The sequence below is a fragment of the Odontesthes bonariensis genome, chromosome 7 (genome assembly GCF_027942865.1).
Source record: "Odontesthes bonariensis isolate fOdoBon6 chromosome 7, fOdoBon6.hap1, whole genome shotgun sequence".
Lineage (NCBI taxonomy): Eukaryota > Metazoa > Chordata > Actinopteri > Atheriniformes > Atherinopsidae > Odontesthes > Odontesthes bonariensis.
The window spans coordinates 35,946,710-35,967,368 of record NC_134512.1 but is presented as its reverse complement, the minus strand read 5'-3'; the positions used below and the strand labels follow the sequence as shown (position 1 = coordinate 35,967,368).

The 20,659-nt window shown below is 41.9% G+C and overlaps 1 protein-coding gene across 2 annotated transcripts in view; it reads right to left on the bottom strand.

Annotated features, from left to right (window-relative positions):
- necab2 (N-terminal EF-hand calcium binding protein 2) overlaps window positions 1-20,659 on the bottom strand; it is a 173,414-nt gene that overhangs the window by 115,394 nt on the left and 37,361 nt on the right. For both annotated transcript variants that reach the window (XM_075470704.1, XM_075470705.1), the window contains exons 3-5: window positions 9,244-9,352; window positions 2,263-2,288; window positions 2,001-2,098 (exon numbers count right to left, since the gene is read on the bottom strand). In XM_075470704.1, coding sequence (XP_075326819.1) covers window positions 2,001-2,098; window positions 2,263-2,288; window positions 9,244-9,352 — 233 coding nt within the window. The remainder of the gene's footprint in view (window positions 1-2,000; window positions 2,099-2,262; window positions 2,289-9,243; window positions 9,353-20,659) is intronic.

Below are 20,659 nucleotides of genomic sequence, written 5' to 3'. Positions count from 1 at the left end.
ATGCGGTTTCGAACACAGCCAGTGACTCTGTATCAGAGAAACTTGGCACACAATTATTCTGCAGCACTCCTTAACCCACGCTCGCAGTAAGAGACTGATTCCAGCCTGCAGACACAAACACACATCATGACACCTGATCTGTGGCAGCAACACACTCCTCTGCTCATGCAAGAGTCACAAACACACAATGTTTTCGTGCAGACAGACGGGGAAGAGCTCACTGAGCCAGACTGTTGGACCTTCTGCAGGAGCACGATGATCACCAGTAAAGTTAAATAAGGCTGTGGCGCAGATCAATCATTAACAGGGATCATTAGTGCCTATGGAACTGGAGCCGCTCTCACTGTGGGAGAGACAGCATTCCTCTGCCAAAGCTCCAGCAGCTGGTCTCCTCAGTTCCAGACGTTTACAGATGTTGTTAAAAGAAGAAAAGGGGATGCTGCACAGTGGGAAACGTGGACCTGTCCCAACTTTTTTGAGATCTATCCCTGCAACCAAATTGAAACGTAGGCGGTATTTTTCTTTACACAGCGAAATGTCGCCTTTTCGACATTTGACCAGTTTTCTATCATATATTCTGTCGTGAATAAAATGTTGATTTTGGAGATTTGAATTGCATTCAGTCTCTATTAAACAGCAATTTGTTTGGATTTGGGGATGCAGTTCACAGCTTAAATACGTATTTAAATGTTTATTATTATTTTTAAATTACACTTCCAAAGTGAAAATGTCAACAGAAGATGTTCATGCATTTAGCGGACGCTTTTATCCAAAGCGACTTACAAATGAGGAGATATCATCAACGCTAACATCAAAGCTAACAATAAGCTACAAAGAAGGAAACCACGAGTCAGGCTCTGTCAGAGGTGACAGTGCAGAGATTGAGAGCAGGCATAGAGGGAAGTAGAGGATAGGAGATGCTCTCTGAAGAGCTGCATCTTCTAGAGTTTCTTGAAGATATTCAGGGACGCTCCTGTTCTGGTCGCGCTCTGTAGGTCATTCCACCATCGTGGAACGACACATGAACAGAGTCTGGATAGGAATTTAAAAGATAGGAAGTAAAAAATAAAAAAAGGTACATGAAAAGTAGAAACTGAGGATTGTCCTGAGCTACATCTCTCACCCTCCTTTCCTCCGTCTTTCTGAATATTTTGGGATTGCACTCTTTTCACACAGCATCTATCTTTTTGGAATTGGGACTCCATTACATCCTTATCTAATCTTTGAAGCACGGTGGTGGTAGTATCATAGTTCCTTTTTGCTCCCACTAGGCCAGTACGGCTTGTTATTGACAGAAATATGAATTTCATATCAGTGAATTCTGAAGGAAAATGTCGGGGACGTTTGTCTGGAAACTCAGTCCAAGAAATCACCCCAAAGCACTCAAGCCATTCTACCCAGGAGGGGTCAAACATATTAAATTTGGTGTTTTTAGTGGACAAAGAGTTCACCTGACGTGTGCAGTTAATGAGCAGAAAGACACCAACATCCCAGAGTTGAAGCTGTTCTGGACAGAAGAATGAGCTACATTTCCTCTCAGCTGATGTGAACGAATGATAACAGTTAAAAGCTTTTTTGTTGCAGTCATCACTGCAGATGAAGGTCACACTGAAAGCAGTGGTTCACAAACTTTTTACACTTAGAAATAGGTGGACAATGGATAATTTTCCTCAGTTTTGTCTAATTTATTTGACACCAGGTTCTGCTTACAGTCTTTCTATAAGATAAATTGTGTAGTAGATCTGAAAGCCCCGTCATTCTGCTGCAGAATCAACACTTAAAGTAAACTCTCCGACACTTAGAACAGGGGAAAAATGACCAGATTTACTTTAAACCTTTGGGTGAAGCGTTTCCCGTCCCAGTGACTCCACTTTAAGAGATGGATCTGTTCTTAAACTGGTGTTTATAGATGTTTGTGTCCTCAGAGAATGTATCTTAGTTTAAAAAGTAAATAACGATACAGTCTTAAGCCATTCCCACTTTTCCACACTCATTCCTACCTTTTTGGTGAAGTCCATGGCTTTGAGGATGGAGAGGTTGAGCGTTTCCAGTGAGGCCAGAACTCCCTCATAGTCTCCCATGTGCTTGGCAAAATAATCTGTTTTAAACACAACGCATTACACAACTTTGATAAAAAAAAGCACGTGCAGAGGCGATTCCAAAGTAGCAGAATTTCTATAATTAATGTAAAAATAAGATTTTAACAATAGATAAGAGGAAATGAAGGCAGTGGCGTGTTTGTGTATGTGCTTCTCAACTCACCACAGAGTTCCTTGGTGTCTACATTACTATCACAGCAAGCAGAGGAGCAGCAGAGGGAAAGACAGGAAGGGTGGAAAGAAAGTGAAAATGGGAAAGAAATAAGGAAAGGAATGGAAAAGAGCCGGGTTAGAAACAAAGGAGAGTTTTCCAGCATGCAGTCTCACACACACAGAAATACACAAAGAAAGATTCAGAGCTTGGCAGGCCGGGAGCGATCTAACAAGACTCTCTGACAGGAGTCTGAATCAATCAGAGGCATCATTCATGCTCTGTTCACCAGGTGGGGACTCACTTGGCAGCAAATTTTCTACTGCTGTAAACGAGACTTTCCCCCGATCGACTGGGGAGAGAAAGGGAATGAAGGAAGGAGGGAAGGACAGACGGAGGGTGATCCAGCCAAAAGATGGATGAGACCTAAGTGATGATGAGAGAACTGTGGGCCAGAAGAAACGGGTCGGAACACGCCATGTGTCCATCCTTTCAATGTATTAATAGGCCGCTGTTCAGCGATACTGCACACATATAAAGTGGGATATCAAACAATTTAAAAGGCTATGAATGCAGAAAATGCCATAAAAAAAGGCGATTTGTTGCCTGATTTTATAGCAGTTTGTTTTATTTCTGCATTTCAGAGTGACCCTGATCCACTGCCGTAACAGATAATCTGAGAAACAACCGTCTAACATCGAGTTTCACGGTCCAGTTTCAACAGGAAACCTCAATAACGAAGGTTGTCCACATGTCCAAAGTGTAGCAGCATCCCAATCCCTGAGCTGCTGCTGCTTTCTGTAGGGCAGTGCAAGCTGCAACCGGGCACATGGGCTCCAACCCTAACCCAAGGCTGGTTTACCACTGAACATAAGAATCAAATTTAAGATATCTGGACTGGGAGGGAGGCAGAAAAGCTCATCGACTGTGGAGAAAGTAGTGCAGGACGGATCTGAAGCCAGCAACCTCTTGCTTGATGTGGTTCGGCACTTTCCACCATCTCTTCCTTCCTTTCCTAATATTTCCTCTCAGATGAAAGTCTTTTAAAGATTTGTTATCATTCATTATACCAACCGTTCTGTTATTAGCTATATTTTTAAATGCCTCCTCTTAGAGGAAAGTTTATCCATGTTTGTTAGCTTTTGTTAGTTTACTCAAATTACCTGTTATAGTTATACCAATCCTACTATTAGCTAAATTTACTTTTGCTCTGTTATAGTTATACCAATCCTACTATTAGCTAAATTTACTTTTGCTCTGTTATAGTTATACCAATCTTACTGTTAACTAAAATGACCTGATTGATGTTCTGTATCTGTATTTCTGTGTTTGATTTTTTTTGTTTCTGTGTTGTAAAGCACTTTGGATCGCCTTGTTGCTGAAAAGTGCTATATAAATAAATTTCACTTCACTTCACTTTCAAGTGTTTGTGGTCAAATGATCATTAATGAGATGCGGCGTGCAGTTCTACGTAATGAATAAACACCTAAGACATGAAAGTTAAGGGTAAAACCCTGCAGGGTGCAGAGAACAGACATCGTAAAACGTGATAACTGAAGGCATTTTGGGACTTTTTTTTTTTTTTAGAAGAAATAGCATAATTTGTGATGTTGACATTTTACAGTCTAACAAGTCTGAGTTTCACCCAAGATTGGTGCAAGTGGTAGAATGTGTGCTTTAGAAATGAGTTAGAGATGTGTAACCGTTTATAAACGCAGCATTCGCCTGTTGACTGGCGGTGAATCAGACAGATTAAAGAACACCACGTTAGACTAGTTTTAGAAAGGTTTCGCTGTAAAACTAAGCTCTCCAGCCACCAGGCCACAGACCAGTACCGGCTAGCATAGCATTTCTTACAAGGCTGCAGGTAGTCAGCCAAAACAAAAACTTCATCAAACTACATTTATGCCACGATGATTACTTAGATCAGGGGTGGCCAACCGGTCAGAGACTAAGAGCCAAATTTTTTACAGTGTTACCAAAAAGAGCCACAATATTTTGAAAAATGACCGAATTCTCTCCGTTACATCAGTCTGTTTTTTTTTTGTTTTTTTTTTTCAGTTTAACTTCCTTTTATTTAAAAAATATTTAAATTACACATGAAACATTTCTATATTGTACACCAGGGGATAAAAGAGGTCACATTAAAATATTCGAGTGTTCACAGATGTCAACAGTCTTAATCGCGTTCTGGTTGTTTGAGAATTTAACGGAGGTCATGTACTGCCTGAGCTCACAGAGAAAGGCAAGAAAAGATTTTTTTTTTTCATGAATTTACATTTATGGATATGAAATTTTGCCATTAAAATGATGAGGTCGATGATAAAAGTTATGTTGGCTTTTTCTTTGGTTTTGTTAAAATCAGGGAGCCCAAACAATACACTCCTCCAAGATAAATCAAACTCATTATCAATATTGTTAGCGATAAAGTTACAGATATCACTTCAGTCTTTGGACAATAGGGCAGTGCAAAAATAAATGGGAAACAGTTTCAGTATGTATAGAACAGAAAGTACATTTCACTTCAATGTCTTTTTTTTAATCTTTTAACAATATGATCATTGGATGGATAAAATCTATGAATTAACTTAAATGAAACTTCTGACTTTATTAGTTAACAGGTATCGGTTGGGTAAGAGCCGGATCTTCTTCCAGTCAGTGTGTTCCAAGTATTTGTTCCAGTATGAGACCACGTATGGAACTGTGGTGTAATCCCTTTTAAACAGGAGTCTAATTAGTTAGTTGTTTTTAACATCCGTCTGTTCTTGACTCGCTCGCTCGTCTCGGTCACGTGACGCATCAACGCTGATATTAAACCCATGAACCGAGCAAAATGAGTCAAAAACATGTTTGGAAAGGTTTTTCCCAGTGAGGAGACAGAAGAAGAGGCTGGGACCGCTAAGAAAAAGAAAGCGGCATTTTGAAGGCACGTTTAAGCGTTACTATAGCGACCAGAGAGCGTTAGGAGGCAGAGAGGATGTTACGTCAGGATGCTGCTGCTAATAAAGTTACATACAAGTACACAGTGGATTCAAGTTTATTATTATTATATCTACTAAATACCACAGTGTCTGCGTTGGTCGTATTATTTTATTTGTAAAATAAGGCCGGTCCGTGAAAATATTGTCTGACAATCCAGTCCATGGAGCAAAAAAGGTTGAACGTAAGAGCCGCATGAAACCAGACAAAGAGCCGCGAGTCGGCCACCCCTGACTTAGATGCACTTGCCCCTGCATTTTGGTTCAAACATCAACTTAACTGGTGCTAAAATGGGCATTAGTACGGAAGCCCAGAGCGGACGTGGTACGTATAAACTTTTTTTTCGTTTTCTCGAGTTAATTTACCGATGGTTTTCGAGGCCACTTTTTCTCCCCAGTCCGCCCCTGTTTATATGTGTTTTATGTGTTTGCAATTTGTTTGTCTTGTAGAGATAACTTTCATATCAGCGAAAACCATCGGTAAATTATCTCAAGAAAACAAAAAAAAAAAGTTTATACGTACCACGTCCGCTCTGGGCTTCCGTACATTAGGTTGGGAACAGTCGAATATAAAACATAGATTTGTTACTTTAGTCCTCAATAGCTCAAATTCACTTCACATAGGGGGAAATAAAAGTAGACAAAACAGGGCTGGAGACAGGAATGAGTGACAGATGGAGAGAGGATGGAGAATGTGGGGTGGCAGGCAGAGTGATGGCTGGATAAAAGCTTCAAGAACACAGCAGAACAAGAGACAGAAAGCTCAGAGGATGGCCTGAAAAAAAGAGTTGAGGGAAGATGGGAGGAGAGCCGAGTGGCAGAGACAGATGAACGGCTGGTGGCAGGACGGCGCTCGGTCTCTGCCCGCTCCGTCCCTCTTCTCCATCCATCAACTTCCTGCTTCAAACAAGAAACGCTTACGTCCTCATTTGGGCTTTTACTCTGCTCATTCAATGACCTTATCTGCTGTCACGTGGTTACTCTGAGGTCTGGCACGCAGCTGCCAAGCCGACTTTACTTTAATGAGCAGAAACTTTTCTGCCTGCATCCACTGCAGTGAAGGTTTATAAAGTGAGACCGTCTCCGAGCGGCGAGCTGACCGACATCAAAGAGGTGGCGGCGGCTGTACGGTTCACTTCCTGCAGTGATTTAAAAAGATTAAAAAAAAGAAAAAACTTGACAAATGCCTGAGCTCGTTGGAAGATTTATACATGGAGCCTTATTCAGTTCTACAACAACTGTGAAAAGGTCAGCTTTTGTTCTGCTTGGTTTGATTTTATTCGAAGCCCTACAGGATTCAGAGGTTGTGTAAATTAGCAGAGCCTGGCTTTTGATTATTCAGATCCAACCGAGTCAGCACACTTCTCCTGACTGCAGGGTGGATGGGCTGATTAGCTGATTATAAAACAGTCAATAAATTGATTTTATGAGTTAATCAAAACAAACCGTCCGCGGGAGCAGCAGTCGCAGAGAGGTTAATGCGTCGGAGGGAGGATGAATAATGAAAGCTGTAAATCCAGGTAACAATGACAGCCTTCCGTTTCTACCATCTTCTCGTGTCCTATTCAATCTTGTATTTTGACATTTTCGCATTGCAACCTTAATTCAAATGGGGTATTTAACACCTTTTTAAGCAGTAAACTACAACCCCGCCATGAAAGTGAGACATTTGACCGTTTTATGAATGAAAAAAAGAATTGTTAATCTAAAATCTGACGGCAGCAACACGTCTCATAAAGTTGGAACCGGTCCATGTTTACGACCGTGTAGCCTTCACTTTTTCAACAAGTCGGTAAACTTCTGGGAGCCGAGGGGACCAGTTGTTGGACCTTTGGGAGAGGACTATTTCCCCACACTTGTCCAAAGTAGTCGTTTAGATCCCCAACGTGTTGAAAACCTGACAAAATACCGGCTATTTGTTTGTTCCCACGAATTCAGCGCGACTAAAGCTAGCCGCAGTGAGCAACGCACTTCCGGTTATTTTCACAAAATAAAATACCCGTTGCCTTTTATCATAGGGAAAGCCATTACGATACAATTGGTGAACCTACCCTCGTTGTAGCTAGCTTGAAACTGCCGTTTTGACAGGAAATGACGATCGGCGACGTCACGTTACGTTGCATCTTGGGTAGTTTGAGTATGAGTAGTGACCTAATGATGCATACTCAACATTTCGGCGAATCTTGTAAGTATCCGGGAACTTCTCGCTTACTCAAACTCGCTTACTAACTCAAAAGGTTAGTATGAGTAGTGGGAGAAGTATGCCTATGCGGTTTCAAACACAGCCACTGATTTCTGGAAGTGTTCCCGAGTCCATGCAGTGATTTCCAGGACAGAATCAGGTCTGTTTGTCTCCAGATATTATGCACTGCAGATGGTGGAAGAGATAGCTCCATCTGCCCCGTCTTCTGAGAGACTCTACTTCTCCAAGGTGCTCTTTTTATACCCAAACGTCTTGCTGACCAGTTGCCATGTGAACCTGATTAGTTGCAACACGTTCCTCTTGTTGTTTTCCAGAGATGCCATCAAATTCAAGATAAACTGATACTTAGTAAAATTTTTCACTTTCAGCATTTGAAGTGATTTCTAATTTCCATTGTGATTCGGGGGAATTAGAAATGTATAGATAAAACTACTGCAATGTTACAAATAAAGGTTATAATCATGTTACAGGTTGAAAATGACCGTTAGCTCATTTCCTCCCACCCACTCCTTTCCCGTTATAATAAACAGGCATCACTGAGTGAGCAATATATGGATAAAACAAAGAGTCAGTTTAACGACTGGATTCAGCCAAAGTGGCCACATTTTAAGATGGGTTACGTGCAGATTTATTCAGTGTCACGAACAAAAAGCAAAAATCAATAGAAAAGAGAAGAATATAAATATATTTCCGGGTTTTTATTATAGTCAGCAGTATAAATTCATCTAAATTCTTTCCAACATTGAGGAAATGTATTCATCATTTAATCAATTAATTTAAAGGGATAGTTCGCCTCTTTTGACATGAAGCTGTTTGACATCCCATATTAGCAATATTATTTATGAACATTTTCTTACCCCCTGCTGCGTCCTGTGAGCAGAGTTCCAGCCTCAAAACAATATGCGTTCAACAGAGTAATACATTTGCATCACAAAATGGTTCTCCATGAAAAAGTCAGACCTCACAATCGCTTGCCACTATTTTCTCTCCCTTCGTATCACTGCCTGCTGCCGCCTGCCCACAGCCGCGCCTGTTACGGTGTTTGAGAAGCAAAACGCTTTATTTTTTAAACCCCAGCCAAATAGGGGTTGGCCTTCGTCAACACCAAAACGAGGCTGGAACTCTTGCTGATATGGGATGTCATACAGCTTCATGTCAAAAGAGGCGAACCACTTAACCACTTTGTGTTTGAAATGGGTCTTTCTACCAAATCTGCCGATTTAAGGTACTTTAACTTTACTTAAGTACATTTTTACTGTTGTATTAAAACTTTTAGGATGTAAATGCTTCTTTTAGCACCGAGTGCTCCATGTGTGCGTTTCATTTAGTTTCTAATTCATGCCTCATTGTTGCTGGTCTCATATTGTTTAATATTAATTGATCATGTGCCCCGTCTCTTTCAGATAGTGGTCAATAAGATCGCTTGGTTTGGGCTCCTCTGTTTTAAACTCCACTCACATCTGTTCGCTCACAGTCCCTCGGCTCTCCTGTATTTTTCAAAAATGCTGCAGGTGGGTGAAGTTAAGTCTCAGAGCTGGGGGTGAAATTAAACTTTAATGCGATGGGCTTTGGGGCGAAAGGTTGTCAGTGAACTGATCTGTGAAAGAATGCGCACAAACATGCACAAAAACATAAGGAAAACAGCTGCATGCATCCACCCGTTCTTTTTAAAATAAATGCCCATAAGATGCGCTTCAACACACAAGTCATGCTGAAGTGAGCACACACGCATATAAATTTCATGCAACCTCTCAGGCAGGTTGCGTGCTGCAGGCAAACACACTCATGCAGGAAGGCTGTAGCAGTGCTGACCTGGTGTTATCAGAGTCGATGGTGTGAAACAGTTTCTCCAGCTCTTCCTCGTTCAGCGTGCCATCGGAGAAGAAAGCCTGGAACTCATCCAGAGACAGCTTCCCATCATCTGCAAGAAACGCATCACTATGAAGTCACCTGAAGTGGGAGGCACATACTAAGCATGCCTTATTCATGTGCTTCACTCTTTCTGAGGTCTTATGCACCAGTTTCCGTCTTTTCTCCATTGTGTGGTCTGTAGTCGTAAAGGACGTCAATGTAAAGGGAAACACAAGAACCAGGGAACAATTTAAAATGTAACGCAGTGAAGCTTTCAGGTGTTCTGCACCGATTTAACATATTTACTGAACAATTCTCCCATTAACAGCATCTGTATTCAGTCAACAGCCATCAGCATGTTTTATATTTCCGTTAGTGGCTGAAAAATTTGAATTTGAATATGTTCAGAGAATATAAAGCCAGCAGAGCTCTTAGATCCAAGGACTCAGGTCAGCTGGTCCAGTCCAGAGTCCAGACTAAACATGGAGAAGCAGCATTTAGCTGTTATGCTGCAAACAAGTGGAACAAACTGCCAGTGGAGATTAAACTTTCACCAAATGGAGACATTTTTATATCCAGGTTAAAGACATTTCTGTTCTCATGTGTCTATGCATGAAATCTGCACGATGTCTTTGAATTTATCTGGACTGTTACTTGTTTTTAATCATTTATTTGTTTCTCTTTATATTATTTTATGTATTTTTAATGGTTCTTCCACTCCCTGCTGCAATGCTTTTATTTTATCTAAAGCACTTTGAATTGTTTGTACATGAAATGTGCTACAAATAAATTTGATTTGAAATCAAATCACTTGAACAACTCATGTGTTTCTGGACATTCGGCTCATTTAAACTGTGTTGCATGATCTGTGAATGATATCAAGTTAATCTCCACCGTGATATTAAAGCGATGTTACCTTAAGATTTAGTAAAAAATAAATTCCCTGAAGCTGGCTGCATCATTTCCTGTTCCTGCCTTTGTGCACAGAACAGAGCAGAGGAGGAAGCTCTGATGGGAGAAATACATTTGCGACAAAAAAAAAAATCCACTGGTTATATGAACTCATGAATCATATTCTTTTAATAAGTAATAAAGTGACTCAACGCTGAGAAGAAAAAAAAAAGCATCTATCCACTGGATTGATGAGTAACATAATTCATTCCAAATAAAACTCCTTTGACTCGATTAAAATCTTAATCTACAAATATAGACCTTTTTTATGTGGATGGGTTCTGTGGTTTCAGAGCTGCGCTGGGTGCACAGTATGTTTGCACAAAGACTACAAGATCAGACATCATCTGACAAACTAGATAAAACAAGGTGACATCCTTCTGGTCCACACACCAGTCAGTCATCCTGGATACAGCTGGGAATGTGCTGAACTTCCAAAATCGTTCTGCGAATCTGTATCAACTATAATAATAATAATAATAATAAAGAAATACTTACATTTTACCAGAAAACTTTCAAAATGCACAGGATGCCAAACACAATCTCAACATTTCCAGAGCTTTCTAAGACTTTTCACAGCCCCATAAAATGTCACCACTGCAGCGCATCCTGCAAACTCTTCAGAAGATTAAAAAAAAAAAAAAAGAGTCCGGCTGTATCCACATATGTGACAACATGAAGCACAAAAGGAAGTAATCTATGTGAAAATCAGAAACAAAAACATTTTAGGAAATCAAGTTTTATAAAGACCAAAGACTGCTGGATGATTCATATTCCTAGTCACACAAACTATTCATGGTGTAATTTCCTCTGAAGCTGAGAACCAGCAATGGTGACTTTAAGCTAGTTAGCTTTACAGTTAATTAGCAGCGAGTTAGCTTTACAGTTAATTAGAAGCTAGTTAACTTTATAGTTAATTAGCAGCTAGTTAGCTTTACAGTTAATTAGCAGAGAGTTAGCTTTACAGTTAATAAGCAGCTAGTTAGCTTTACAGTTAATAAGCAGCTAGTTAGCTTTACAGTTAATAAGCAGCTAGTTAGCTTTAAAGTTAATAAGCAGCTAGTTAGCTATGCAGTTAATAAACAGCTAGTTCGCTTTAACACTAAATGGAGAAAATCAAATCTTCCGTTTAAGTTTCAGTAATTTCATAAAGTCTGCACATAGTTTAAGATATACGTCAACACCAAAGCTCTCCTCCTTTCCTTTTTATCCGGCTGTCAATCAGTTGCCCGACTGTCTACCTCTCAGTGAAGACTTAATGACAGTAACGGAGGTAAAACCATTAGCAGGAAAAATGACTAATGTGGAAATGTGGATGTGATTTATGCGCTTTAGACACCGAGTTATGAATCTCTGATTTACTGCTCTGTAATTCGCACTGAACCCTGTAACCTGTGCTCCAGTTGGCAGAATCTGTGAGGGTGTCTCTCTTACATTATCAAAGACATGCTTAGGTAAATAAATCATGACAGCTAATCATATGTGCTGACCCCTGGAGAGCCCCAGCTCATTTTAATCCTTTCATACTGACACCTTTATAGTAAAGATGCTCCCATCTATCAGGCATCCATCCTTATCAGCTGACAGACCTAAATAATTTGATCAGTGGACATGAAAAAGCCCATCAGAACTGCAGATTGGTTTTTGTTTGTAAGCCTAAGTGGGTAATACAAGCGCTCAGAACTGGAACCAAGACAAATAGCTATTTATTTTGAGCAGTTGATGCTTAGCATCCAGGTCAGACAGTTAAGCGAATGGTAACTGCAGTTCACTACAAGTCGTTGTGTTATCACGAGTTTCCAAATGATTGTTATCCGTCTAAAACAAGCAAACATGCCGCTCATCTCCTCTGGTCATCGTACGTCTTTTTAAAAACACAAAATTTTGAGACAGACTTTCACCAATCGTTAGTACACGGTGGTTAATTAGCATATCTGATGGCTTTGGACGTACAGTCTTTCTTTGTATCATTATACAAGCCCCCCAAATCCAGATGAGTTAAAGAGGAGACATCTAGGATGCAGAGCAGGAACAAAATGGTGAGAAAGGAGGAGGAGGTTTCTTCCCTGAATTGTCATGATGTAAATGGACAGGACTTGTAAAGTGCTTTTCTAGTCTAGCTGGTCACTCAAAATGCATTTACACAACATGCCACATTCACTTATTCACTCACACACACACACAGCACGTCAGTGCATATTTGGGCTACAGAGGGCTTTCTTCTACATATTCACACACAGGCGGACGCATCGGTAGGTGATATGGGTTTCAGTATCTTGCCCACAGAAGCTTCGACGTGCCACCGACCTTTTAGACTGGCAGGTGAGTACATCCACATCCTGAGCTGCAGCCGCCCCAGTGCGATCATTGACGAGTAGAAATATCAAGAGGGCAATATTTATGGTTACATTAAGACATGGCTTAGAGAACAACAACTCTAACAGCTCTCTGTTCAGCTTTAAGACTTTACAGGCTTTAAATTGCCAATTATAAAAGGCTGTCTGACAGCCAGTTAACAGCTACCACCCATTTATCAGCCGGGTTTCAGCTTTTGTATGCGAGGTGTCATCGCTGTTGGGATCGTCACTGTGACATATTCCACTTGTTTTGTTAGGACTGTTCCATGAATGGTTCCCGAATGAAAAGGAAGACTTTCCTAGCCTAAAAAGGATGCTACCTGGGAGGTTCCATCCTACCAAGGAAGCACTGTTGACATTCAGAAGCACTTTTAAAGTGTTATCACAATAAGAGAGAGAAGATTTGAATATCTTTATCTCTACAACTTCTTCTGTTCAACTGATAAACATCTCCAAAATCAGTCCACTCCTCTTTTCCTGCCCTGTAGACAGTGGCTGTGTTCGAAACCGCATACTAAATACTCATCAATCAGACAGTATGCAGAGCGTTTACCCACAATGCATTTCGCTCCTGCCCGAGCCGAAATCAGCCGGCCTGAAGCTAAATTCGATCAAGCTCTAAACTTTGTAAACTTTAGCAATATTTGAAACATTTTCAGGCGAGAAAGTAGTCGTTTCAATCCCCAACGTGTTGAAAACCTGACAAAATCTATTTAAAATTTTGTTCCCACGAATTCGGCGCTACTAAAGCTAGCCGCAGTGAGCAACGCACTTCCGGTTATTTTCACAAAATAAAATATCCGTTGCCTTTTATCATAGGGAAAGCCATTACCATACAATTGGTGCTTTTGTTTTGAAAACAGGAAGTGAACCTACCCTCGTTGTAGCTAGCTTGAAACTGCCGTTTTGACAGGAAATGACGATCGGCGACGTCACGTTACGTTGCATCTCGGGTAGTTTGAGTATGAGTAGTAACCTCATGATGCATACCCAACATTTAGGAGAATCTAGTATGCACCCGGGAACTTAAAAAAAGTTAAAGTTAGTAGGAGTAGTATGCCCTCTCCAGGTCGGGAATGAGATCCTTTCCCAAGTGGAGGAGTTCAAGTATCTCGGGGTCTTGTTCACGAGTGAGGGACGAATGGAGCAGGAGATTGACAGGCGGATCGGTGCGGCGTCTGCAGTGATGCGGGCTCTGCGCCGGCCCGTCGTGGTGAAGAAGGAGCTGAGCCAGAAGGCGAAGCTCTCGATTTACCGGTCAATCTATGTTCCTACCCTCACCTATGGTCACGAGCTGTGGGTAGTGACCGAAAGAATGAGATCGCGAATACAAGCGGCCGAAATGAGTTTCCTCCGCAGGGTGTCTGGGCTCTCCCTTAGAGATAGGGTGAGAAGCTCGGTCATCCGGGAGAGGCTCGGAGTAGAACCGCTGCTCCTCCGCATCGAGGGGAGTCAGATGAGGTGGCTCGGGCATCTGGTTAGAATGCCTCCTGGACGCCTCCCCGGTGAGGTGTTCCGGGCCCGTCCCACTGGGAGGAGGCCCCGGGGAAGACCCAGGACACGCTGGAGAGACTATGGCTGTGTTCGAAACCGCCTACTACATACTACATACTTGAAAATGGCATACTCATCGATCAGACAGTATGCAGAGCGTTTACACACAGTGCACTTCACTCCTGCCCGAGCCGACATCAGCCGGCCTGAACAGCTGATTTCGCTTAAGCTATAAACTCTGTAAATATATAACTTTAGCAACATTTGAAACATTTGAAACATTTTCAGGCGAGAAAGTAGTCATTTAGACCCCCAAGGTGTTGAAAATCTGACAAAATACCGGCTATTTATAATTTTGTTCCCACGAATTCGCTGCTAGTAAAGCTAGCCGCTGTGAGCAACGCACTTCCAGTTTCGCCGTTTTGACTGCTCTCGTCCCGTTAACTGAATTTGACCGTTCAAATGGCGATGGACGACGTCACGTTACGTTGCATCTTGGGTAGTTTGAGTGTGACAAGTAACCTCATGATGAATTCTCAACATTTCGGCGAATCTAGTATGCATCTAGTGTACATCCGGGAACTTAAAAAAGTATGACTAGTAGGAATAGTAGGAAAAGTAGGCGGTTTCGAACACAGCCTTGGCTCTCGGCTGGCCTGGGAACGCCTCGGGGTCCCCCCAGAAGAGCTGGAGGAAGTGGCCGGGGACAGGGACGTCTGGGTCTCTTTGCTCAAGCTGCTGCCCCCGCGACCCGATCCCCGGACCAGCGGAAGATAATGGATGGATGGATGGATGGATGGATGAGGAGTAGTAGGAAAAGTATGCGGTTTCGAACACAGACAGTCTGTTATTCTTTTCACTTCATTCTGCAGCCTCAGTCAAACCTTTTATCAGACCTGTAACTAAACACAGCCGTGGATCTGCTATTAAAAGCCAAATTTGATTCCAACACCTCCTTGCTTTGCTGTGCCATGTTCTCATTCTTACAATCATGCACACGAGCGCGTGCCTTTCGCTCTTACTCAGGCGGCTGCAGAATCAATCCAGCGTGCACTTCAGTCTGCCACGAACCTCCAGCTGGATCCCTGTGAGTCTTTGCTGCACTCCGAACACACGATGCTGATTATGTTTCAAGACCTAAAAGCTTTTTAGGTCTTGAAACATAATCCGCCTCCTTAGGAAACATCATTTCTGGTCCTCTTATGTAATATCCAGTTACGATAAGTTAGATTTTTTAAATCCAAGGCTGAAATGTAACATGAGCGATGTTTTATACTGTTGCTGTGCAGCAACCCGACTGCCTGCAGACTTTGATTTACTATAACAAATGCTGTTTTTCCTCGATAAATGATTTTAGCTATGCTTTCATTTGGATTTTACAGTAAACTCTGAAGCTTGTGTTGCATATTTCATTGAGGGTATTTAGATTTGCAAAGGTGCACAGTAAGTGCATCAGACTGTTTACACTCCCTGAAAGCAAAAGCTGCTGGAGCTCAGAGAGCCGACATCTTTTCACCTTAAACTTTTTATGTCAAATACTTATCAGTCAACGACAGCCAGATACATTGATGCTCAGTGAAGACAAGACTATTGGAAAAGAAAAACCAGTGGATACCGTATTTAGAGTAGAATCTGATTGAATGCATTCTGACTCAGCTTATTTGCAGTTTTCCTGTAAAAACAGACAGACTGGCGTCAAAGAAATATGTCAGATGAGCTTGACCACATAATGTGGCATCCTGTACTTTGTGTTTGTCAGACCAGCTGCTTGTTATCAGGCTGAGGAGCACCGCTCCATGTGGCAGTGATTGCACCAGCAGAAAAACTCAGAGATTCGTTGGTCCTAGCGGCTGGGTGTATGAGCCTAACCAAGTAGCTTTTGTTTGTCAGTCCTAAAACAACAAGTAAAAACAATGCGCCAAATACATCGAAACAAGAAATAAAAGAGAAATCGGCTTCTTTGCATTGTCGGCTCCCACAGCTCCAAAGCAGAATTCAATACAACATTTAGATTCCTGAATAAAATACGTTTTATTGGATGACAAATCTGTTCGCACCCGTGAGTGCAGCATGAGTCATCAACATGTTGTCAGATTTTACAGGATAAGAAAAACGAAGACATAAAAGGACTTTTTGTCATGGCTGGGACAGATTCTGATCACAGGTGATCTACTGTGTAAATCAAATCAAATCAAATGTATTTGTATAGCACATCTCATGTACAAAACAATTCAAAGTGCTTCACATAAAATAAAAGCATTGCAGCAGGGAGTGGAAGAAGCATTAAAAATACATAAAAGAATATAAAGAGAAACAAATAAAATCATTTAAATGAATTTAAAGATGAGTATGAGATAGTAGGAGTGTAGGAGATATAAACATTTAATTAGTGGAGATCGGCTTAGCTTTGCTGAGAAACTTCTTTCATTCTATGGTTGACATGGATCTGGTCTCATGTGGGACCATTAAACTTCATTTATTTATACTTCTGCAGGTTTTTGTGGGTTCCTGCATAATAAACAGAAGGCAATGCCATACATCTAAAGTCTGCATCATTAATAATCTGAATAAAAGTCTGACAACTAAGTAGTTTGAGCTGCCTAAACGCAGGAGATTCTTAGTATGACCATTTTTCTCCAATTAAGCTTCTAAATCCAAATATTTGCCTAAATAATCCTCCACACTACATCTCTTTTTGCCTTTTCGTGTTATTATGAGCTGCATTGGAGCTCTGCAGCAGGGAGTGGTTATTCGTGGGATCGGCTCCGTTCTGTATCCGGCTGCTATACAGTAAACCTGACTTTCTCTCCACATGATGCAGAGCTAGATATCAAATATTAATCCCCTTGCCCTCAGAACGCACTCGTCCTTGAGTGCGGCTGACTGGATGCAGCAGGTTGAGCTGTGGGACCACTGCAGAGCACTGGAACACCACAGGGGCAGGAGGACTGCAGCCTCACAAAGGGTCGGATGCTTTTTCCTCTGCTGCTGCTCCTAAGTCTGCTCCATGTGTTCCCTCTGCTGATTCTTGGCCGCAGGGTCACAGAGGCATATGAATGTCGTTTTAACATCAAGACTGTATCTATTTTTCATCATTTCTTTGACTGGTGCTTAACCATCTGTCTTTTATTTCCCGTTTTGGCTCATCCCAAAGCTGCTCTCTCTGGCTCCATAAGTTCAGACCAAAGGACTTCACGTGGTTTTTAAAACACCTCCAGGAACTTTTTTTCACGCCTCCACTCCACCTCTCTTTATACTTTACTCCCCATTACACGAAAAAAAGTGACTTTTTGGTGAAGTAAACTCTATTAGAGTTTATGTACATAAACCTAGAAATACTACATAAACTTTACTCTGAAAGTGTATCGTTAAAATCTACTAAGTTACTTCATAACAGCAAATACTACAGATATATAAAATTTACTTAAAATTTTGAGTAAAATGATGTTCCTGCCTATGAAAAACAAGTAGACTTTATTTAATTTGTTTAAATAAATATAACTTAAAACTTAGATGTAATTAAGTAAATGCTACTTAATATCTTCAAAACTTGTGTTTTATGGTAAGTAATATTTACTTGATACTGGCAAGTGTGCGTTACTGGATATTGCAGCATTAAATATTACTTAAATCAACTGAGTGCAAATACTTACGAAGGGTTTTTTAAGTAAATCTTATGAGTTCTTTTTTTTTTCCAGTGTACTCTCTGCAGATCTGTCACACCTCCTCTCTTCTAGCACTTTAGAAGGGAAACACACAGAAGATGGCGTCTCAGATGGTATGCCATGTGGATTTCTGCTTTTTTTAGGCGACGCTTGGCATAATCTTTCAGTTTGTTTGAGGCGCACTTCTGAAATGCCACTTTTTGTGTTCATAGCATGGCTTCCCCTGTATCCTGTCCGCCTGGGCTCAACTGTACAGTCACACTCTGTGGCTCTATCTATTTTCTAACTTGCCTTTCTCTGGTGCAGCAATGAAGCTGCACTGAAAGAAAATGGTGTTTAATGCAGCAGTGACCCAATTTACTGCATGCAGCCAGCCAGCCCGCTTAAACTCACTTAGGAATTCTCCACTAACACAACACTCAAGCAAAGCAGATAGCATGCTAACCCCATTTCCAAGAGCATGAAATACTCCTGAATTACAGGTCTTACCACAAAAACTACATTTTCCCTGATTGCTGGCCTGTGTTGCAAAGCTTTGAAAGTCTTTTTGTCACATCTGCTGCTCACAAATGCAAAGAGCCACTTCCTCGTTGTCTCCTAACGGGACAGTAAAGCTTCGTGGTCTCCTACTGAACAGCCTCCCAGGATCATTTCAGCTGCTTTCTCTTTTCTGAGTCATTGTGCGGCACCCATGCTTCGCCCAACAAACCGTGCCATCAATAATGTATAACTCAAACATGCACTCTCGCCTCAGCAAATCACGCAACTCGCCAACAGAGGAGATGACGCAACAGCCAACAGCATCCTGCCTCCTCTGAGAGAGACGCTGCAGATTGGCACCATTTGTGGAAAGGATCTTTATTTTACCGTCCAGAACAGCCCACTGAGGGTAATAATTTGATGCAAGAAAATGACCCAAGCTAATAAATATACTCCACAGCATCAGGGAGGAAATGAAAGATGATTCGGGCAAAGCTGGAGTAACAAAAGTTCATTTAACTCTGGATTACGAGGCCAACTGCGTTTTTTGTCCACTATCATATACTCTGAGAACAAGACTCGTCAAATAGCTTTCAACTTGAAAAAGTGTCATATTTTAAAGGTTTTTCTTTCGTGACACTCCTACCTCTTGGAGTAGGCGTTTTACTAGCTGTGAAACAGTAATTGAGGGAAAAGTCTGGAGCAAATTGACCGTGCACACTAATCTCCGGGGTCCATGTGTGAATCCGGCTGTAACCGGCTCAATCAGAGCGTTGGACATGATTCGCCTTGCGATAAAGCAGGAGGGGCTGTAGTGTCAGCTCGACCCCGTCATGCTCGCCCTGGTGACTTCTCAGTAAAAGAAACTGTGTGTCGTCCTAAAAGAACAGTTTAATAACCCGATGAGCTGAACATTTTACAATGTGAATGCAAAAGGCTGTTAAGAACAACCGTTTTACTGTTACATCCTTATCTCCGACCCCTGCCCTGCATGTTTTAGATGGGTTTCAGGTCTGCGCAGAACTAAAGAACCATTTATTATATACTATACTAGAGATGCAGTCTCACAAGCCTTACCACACTGTTCCTGATTAGCTCGACATCTCCCCGAGCTGCCAATCTAAAAAAATTAGGGCTGGGCAAGTTAACTTGTTAATTATTTAACGCAGACAAATATTTTATCGCGCATTAACACAGGTTTCATTATTTATTTTATTATTGTAAAAGTCTGTCGCTCACAGGCTTTTATTTTGTAAAAGTCTGTTGCTGTCTGCTGCGGAAACCACCAAAAACATGGAGAAGGGTACGGAACTTTTACTCGGCTATTTTCATTTTAAAGTTCTTCCAGACGGCGGAGTCGACAGAACCAAAGTCATCTGTAAACACTGCCAAGTTGAATTGTCTTCTCAGCGTAGTAGTTCCAGTCTAAAATATCACTTAAAGGCAAAACACACAACTGATAGCAGCAAGTCATTCAAGGAAACAGACAGTGGAGCGAGGCTTCTACATAAAAACTACAGAAAGATGCTGATGTTAAAAGTGTGTTTGTGTGTGTGTTTCCATGGTATAAACCGTGCCCACGGTGGTATAAACCGTGTCCACGGTGGTATAAACCGTGCCCACGGTGGTATAAACCGTGTCCATGGTATAAACCGTGTCCACGGTGGTATAAAAAACGCGTCCACGGTGGTATAAACCGCATCCACGGTGGTATAAACCGCATCCACGGTGGTATAAACCGTGCCCACGGTGGTATAAACCGTGCCCACGGTGGTATAAAAACCGCGTCCACGGTGGTATAAAAAACGCGTCCACGGTGGTATAAACCGCATCCACGGTGGTATAAACCGTGCCCACGGTGGTATAAATTGTGCCCACGGTGGTATAAATTGTGTCCACGGTGGTATAAACCGTGCCCACGGTGGTATAAACCGTGTCCATGGTATAAACCGTGTCCACGGTGGTATAAAAAACGCGTCCACGGTGGTATAAACCGCATCCACGGTGGTATAAACCGCATCCACGGTGGTATAAATTGTGCCCACGGTGGTATAAACCGTGCCCACGGTGGTATAAACCGTGCCCACGGTGGTATAAACCGTGCCCACGGTGGTATAAACCGCGCCCACGGTGGTATAAAAAACGCGTCCACGGTGGTATAAACCGCATCCACGGTGGTATAAACCGTGCCCACGGTGGTATAAATTGTGCCCACGGTGGTATAAATTGTGTCCACGGTGGTATAAACCGTGCCCACGGTGGTATAAACCGTGGACACGGTAGTATAAACCGCATCCACGGTGGTATAAACTCTGTCCAGGGTGGTATAAACCGTGTCCAGGGTGGTATAAACCGCGCCCACGGTGGTATAAACCGTGCCCACGGTGGTATAAACCGTGCCCACGGTAGTATAAACCGCATCCACGGTGG